The 6,467-nt window shown below is 37.7% G+C and overlaps 1 protein-coding gene across 2 annotated transcripts in view; it reads right to left on the bottom strand.

Moving 5' to 3' along the window:
* ctdp1 (CTD (carboxy-terminal domain, RNA polymerase II, polypeptide A) phosphatase, subunit 1) overlaps window positions 1–6,467 on the bottom strand; it is a 129,172-nt gene that overhangs the window by 57,581 nt on the left and 65,124 nt on the right. Inside the window, exon 12 of one of the 2 annotated variants that reach the window (XM_014027043.1) lies at window positions 6,004–6,212. The exons of the other annotated variant lie outside the window; for it this stretch is intronic. Coding sequence (XP_013882497.1) covers window positions 6,004–6,212 — 209 coding nt within the window. The remainder of the gene's footprint in view (window positions 1–6,003; window positions 6,213–6,467) is intronic. 2 annotated transcript variants of the gene reach the window in all.

Raw genomic sequence — 6,467 nt, 5'->3', positions numbered from 1 at the left:
GTTGTAATGTGACAAAATATGGGAAAGTTCAAGGGGTATGAATACTTTTGCAAACCACTGTAGAACTGGTGTAATTTACGCAGCTCATTTACGCACGTTTCCTGAAGATAGAAGAGTTTGTTGAATCTGACGTGACATGTTCGTACGAACCCTTTGTACGAACAAAAGTAAGAGAAATTTAGGAGAAGAATACGAACATGTTCTTGCATGAGGCCCATTGTGTCTTTGTACCAATGTAGTTTTATTTTTAAAGACTGGTTCTACTGAAGGTTTCTTCCTGTTAAAATGTGGAGTTCCCCAAGGATCCATTCTTGGTCCTATTTTATTCTCCATAAACATGCTCCCGTTGGGCTCCATTTTCAGAAAATTTAACATCCTTTTTCACTCCTACGTAGATGACACCCAGATGAGGCATAATCATTCTTCTTCACTAAAACCACAGTTAGATTGCATTACTGAGGTCAAAGCTTGGATGGCTTCCAACTTTCTAAACTTCAATGAAGACAAAACTGAAACTATTATTTTTGGACCCAGTTGGGAATCATCATGCTTCTCCTATGGATCTGGGTGCCTTGGAACCATCAGTTAAATGTCATGTCAAAAACCTGGATGTGACCATTGATTCAAATTTCAACTTTGAGAAACAGATTAATTCTGTAGTAAAAGGATCATTTTTTAAACTGAGACTTTTATCTAAAATCAAATCGTTTTTTACCTTTCAAAGACCTTGAATGTGTGATCCATGCTTTTATTACATGTCAGCTGGACTACTGCAACTCTCTATATGCTGGAGATAGCCAGGCTGGCCTCTCACGCCTGCAGCTGGTTCAGAACGTTGCAGCATGACTTTTGACACAAATGAAAAAGTGTGATCATATCTCCCCGGTGCTGGCTTCCCTTCATTGGCTCCCTGTTCGCTTTAGAATTGATTTTAAACCTTTATTGATGACTTATAAGGACTGGCTCCTGAATACCTGTCTGACCTCCTGCAGCCCTATGTGCCCTCTAGATCTCTCTAATCCCATGATCATTTTCTTTTGGCTGTCCCGTGGTCCAGACTGGTCCACAGAGGTGACAGAGCCTTTTCAGATGTGGCTCCTAAACTGTGGAACCAGCTGCCCCTTCATTTCAGACAGGCGTCAACTCTTGGGAGTTTTTAAATCTCATCTTAAAACACACCTATTTTCAAATGCTTTTAATGTCGTATGAGAGTTGTTTTTCCCTATTTATATTGTCTGTTTTTATGGTTTTTCATTATTTGTGTATTGTCTGTAATGCTTTGCTTTAATAGCTGCAATATGTGAAGCACTTTGGCCTACGGCAGTTGTCTTTAGATGTGCTCATGTATGTATGTATGTATGTATGTATGTATGTATGTATGTATGTATGTATATATATATATATATATACATACAGTATATTACTGGTCATCGAAAATGGATAACAGTCCTAAGTCATTACAGAGTTGCTCAAATTAGTTCTCATTAAGATGAATGTACTACATAGCCATAGTGTTTTCTCTCACATGCGTAGAATATCTTTGCATTCAGAAAGGCATTATGGCTTAAATTAGATTGCTTTTTCCCATTCCTCACAGCTTGTTATTGTGCTAAAATCTGTTGTACAAGTCCAACATGCACAACATCATCATTCATGCCATTCATGTCAAGCTGCCCACACTGCTGGATCGGTTCAAGTCCAGAACCAGGAAGTGTGCAGAGAAAAATCTCTGATCCCTCACACCCTGGACACCATCTGTTCCGACGCCTTCCCTCAGGCCGGCACTTCTGCGAAATCAGGATCAGGACAACAAGGCTACAGAGAAGCTTTCTCCCAAATGCCATCACTTTACTTAACAACTGACATTCTATTAATACATAGATTACCTTATGTTCTGGCCTCTTCTTTTGCCATTATTGGATAACTGTTGTACCCAGTATTTAATATTAAACATGAACAATGTAAAGCTTAAAAATTCATAGGAATTAACTGTTAATATTTGTTGATTTATGTGCACTGTGAGCTACAGTAACCAAAACCAAATTCCTTTTATGTGTGACCATACATGGCCAATAAAGTTCAATACCAATACTGATTCTAAAAGTGTGACAATCAGATGTTTCTGCCACTTTTTTCAGTTGAACTTCCAGGTTTGGAACAGTGACCATTCACTTCCTACTTAACATTTCTGTCTAAATATGATGCTGCCAGGTAGGGTTGGGTGATATTGGCAAAAAAAATGAATCACAATTAATTGTGATATTTAGCCGGTAACGATTAACATGACGATTAATTCCATAGAGTTCCTGGATGCCTGCATGTCCTTGTCATATGACCAATTTAAATCACTCTTGTGGGAAAGATTTGCTTTCCATAAAAATCTGTTCCAAACTGTGTCAAAAGTACAGACTTCAGGCTGTACATCAATTTTTAAATTGTGTTGATAGGCCAAGTGAAACTGGAGTTATGATAAATAACGTACTGAACTTTTTCTTTAAATGTTCGTCATTTAAAGCAGAAAGGAGCACCGAGCGAACTGACCAGGGAAATCTCCAGTCAGTCTGCCTGGTGGCATTAATCGTCAAGTGCCAAAAAATAATCGATTAAATGTTTTTCTGATGATTAATTGCACACGATACGATTTTGTCCAACCCTACTACCAGGGACTGAAAAACATGAGTATGGGGTCACCATAGGGACACTTATAAGCCACTGGGTGCAGATTTTAAACTGTGAGCCTCAGCAACTCACACAAGAAAAGTGTGAATCTCCTCAAAGACTTTGAGACCATTTAGTTTCCATTATGGATGCAATTGCCAACCAGTGGCCAACAATTACAACCTAGTGAGAAACTATTTTAAAGAAAAAGAGAATGCAATGTCAACACATCAGGTCCCTGTGAGTGGAACATTCTTTACAATAAAGAAGTATTCAGGGATTTGTTGAGTTTGGTACTGGGTGAGATTATAAACACCATGACACTGGTGTCTTTATATGGATTCCAAACACAGAGCTGCCAATTTGTGTCCACACTACTTTTAGAATCAAATTTACACCTCTCCCCCTGCGTGTCAGGCTGTTTAATCATGTTCTGCTCCTCTACATGAACAGACTGGAGGTGGACTTCCAAAGGTTTCCAACAGCAAGTAAACAACCCTGTGGATGGTGTATTTTAGGCCTGACTCATTAGACTCAACTAAAGGTGCCAGACCAGGTGACAGATGAATTGACATGTCTGGATAGTCATGGATATGAGCCACAGCAAACCAGAGTAACAGAGTGTGTTCAGAGTGATATATTTTAAGCTGTGGTAGACAGAGCAGTGAAGCTGAACTCAGAGACTGGTAACAAACAAAACTGGGAAAAATAAATAATTGTATTGAGCTGATCTTAAGTCCATGCTTTTATTCTGTAGTGTTGAATGAAGATTATGTGCCACCTAAACAATTATGTAGATCAATTCCTTCTAATCACTTAACAGCAGTAGTTGGAAACAAACAAACAAAAAAATCACAATTTACTTAGCAACGAAAACATTTGCTCAGATGTGTTCAAATTAAAAATCTTTTAACAGATGGTAAAAGACAATTAACTACAGCAATGGAAGAGAGAACAAGGAACATGGAAAGTTGCTCCAAACTTTCCAGGTTGACATTCTTTTCAAAGAGCAGATTTTCCTGCTTCAATGGGAGCATTCACAAATAAGTGGACCAGTGGACTTAGCTCTGCAGTCTTTGGGCCCAATAAAGAATTTAAAGAGGATGAAAGAAACACCACTGTTTGATGATTTAAGGCACTAAAACTATGTGGACCATAACAGGACGGCAGAAGAATCAGTTTCTCTTGTCATTACACCTTCACTGATCTGTCTACTACAGTTCAGCCGCACTGAACAAACAACTGCAAAGAAACATACTGAATGTGTATGTCAGCAGATAAAACTGATATAAAACTTCATGGCAGTTCACCAGAAACACTGATAACTAAGGTATAAAGCAGTAGTCGTCAAAAAAAAAATTGTGTTAATGTCATTATTAAATGATTCCCTGTATTTCAAGGTGGCTGGTTAATATGTAACAGCCTGTCTATGAGTGAGTGTGTGTGTGTAGCTGAAGGATTTCATGAACCACTGGGCAGATCTTATTGAATCTCTGAAAATAATTGTTAGATTAAAGACTGTATCTGGTCAGTCCAACTGCCAACATCATCTCATTCAGATAAAAATACTTCATCAATATTGAACATTAGCAGTTGGGCAGCAGGATCTTGTATAACAAAAGTAAAAAAAAAGGCTCAAAGTTTATACCTGTATATTAAAAACTGAGTAGCTTTTCTGAACCACTAAATGTTCTTAAGCCACTGGATTTTCTCCATTTGATTTGCAAACATTATGCTTTTTTTCTCTCCTTATATTTTACATTTATTTACATTTTTTGGAGTTTGCTCACTGGATTTAAATACTACAGTAAAAAGGGGAAAACATTTATGTTTGCTGCTGCAGGGCCATGGTTGCCTTGAGTTCATTTGCCTAACTTGTTCCATATTATTCTGCTACTGTATATAACTGCAGCACATAACATCAAGAAGCTAACTTTGAAAATAAATATTCTGAAAAACAACGATCTTTTGTTCTATAAGAGTGGGCATTTTTATTTATTACAACCATTTTAACTTTACTGCCAAACATACTTAAAGTGCCTGTGACATCAATTTTTTGTAATAATTACAAATTCATTTGTGAAAAGGTAAGATTGATAATATATTGCCAAAAAAAATTGACGTAGCTGAGATGAACAGTTGTTTAGGTATTCACATGTGAACTAACAGGAAGTGATGTCAAAGGGGAATGTCTGCATGTGAACAGAACGTGACTGTAAGGAAGAATCTGATATTTCTTTAGATTATTTTGAGTCATTATCAAAGACATGATGACAAGTCAGAGTTCAAATAATTTTGTTTCAATAAACAAAAACCAGAGAGTTCCTGAGTTCCCCTTTGATGTCACTTCCTGTTTCATTTTGGCTGAGCCAAGTAAAAAGAAATATGCCAGTTTTGTGACAAAATGGGTACAATTGTATGTATTTTGCCAAGTTTCTTAAATAAAGATGTTTTCCTTGACATTTTGTATTTGAGGGACATGCATGTCACAGGCACTTTAAAGCTTTTTAAAATCTTATGTCCAAACTCAACTCCATGTGGTACTATGTTTTTTTTACTCAATATAAAAACTTCATCAAATGCAATAAATTACCAGTCTAGTCTGAATTTCCCTACAATAAACAACACCGCACTAAAAATCAAAAATACATCTTGTAGAAAATAAGCAAAAAATAAATAAAAATAAAAACTTTGATGCATTCAAACAAATCCAGAAGGACAAAAACACTAGATTATAAATAAAGCTGATGCTCAATGCTCCGGCAGAATATCGCCACAATGAAATGTTAAAACTGTTCACACAAAAGCATCTAGAAACATTAAGCTGTGATTATGTGTGTATGTTGTAAAGATTTATTGGTCCAAGGTCTGAAATATTTCCTTTGGTCCGACTGTAGCAAAGACAGTAAAAAGATCTGCTGTGACAGACTGAGTCCTGGCAGACAGACAGCTCAGCCTGTCCTTCAGCAACAGGAGATTCTCGTAATTATGTTCTGAAATCTTCAAATGCCTGCTGTCTGTTTGGAATTAGTTTCCATGGCAACAGGCCAGACCGTCTGGCTTCAGCGTAGCCACACTGATGAAATGGTGTGCTTCGATAATAGCCGCTGACAGAGAGATGGAAATGTGCAACACATTTGCTAGGTGGGCATAAGTTAAGCATTCTTCTTACCTAGAGTTTTTTATGTACTGTGTGATTAATGAGCGTCGGCACCAGTGACACTCAGACTATAAGAGATTTTGAGGGACATCCTTGTGCATCATTTTAGTCCCGAAGAGGTGTTGGTGTGTAAGCATGAGAACGTCCAGTCAAGTGAGAGAAACTGTGATTGAAATGGTTCTCACCTTTGAACGTTTTGGGACAGATTGTTGTCACTAGATGACGTCTGAAGCCTCTCCTCCACACCGCTCGCTTGAGGACCGAGCTCTCTCCCAGACGTTTGTCCACCTCCTGTCTGACTCTCCTCTGCGTCGTCCATCACCTTGGCATTCGTCCTCTCCTTCCCTTGGCCTTCGCTTTCATTGTCGCTCTCCTCGTCTAAGATGTCGTCCACCTATATTTGGTTTGGTTTTGAAGGGGAGCTTTTGTGAGCTTGTTTTAAAATAAATCTTAGAATTGTTCAACACCAATAAATACAGTGAATTTCACTATGAGGCATTCATTAAATCCCACTGAGGGTAACATTTCTCACCTTTTTACTTTTATTTTGTAAAAGACATGCAATTCTTTTGCATGGATTGCAAAAGAATTGCTGTTTAGAGTATCATTAAGAACAGACAAATGTTACATTGCATGCATTACATGGGGG

This window comes from Austrofundulus limnaeus, unplaced genomic scaffold, assembly GCF_001266775.1.
Source record: "Austrofundulus limnaeus strain Quisiro unplaced genomic scaffold, Austrofundulus_limnaeus-1.0 Scaffold611, whole genome shotgun sequence".
NCBI lineage: Eukaryota > Metazoa > Chordata > Actinopteri > Cyprinodontiformes > Rivulidae > Austrofundulus > Austrofundulus limnaeus.
This window is presented reverse-complemented; position numbering and strand designations above follow the sequence as displayed.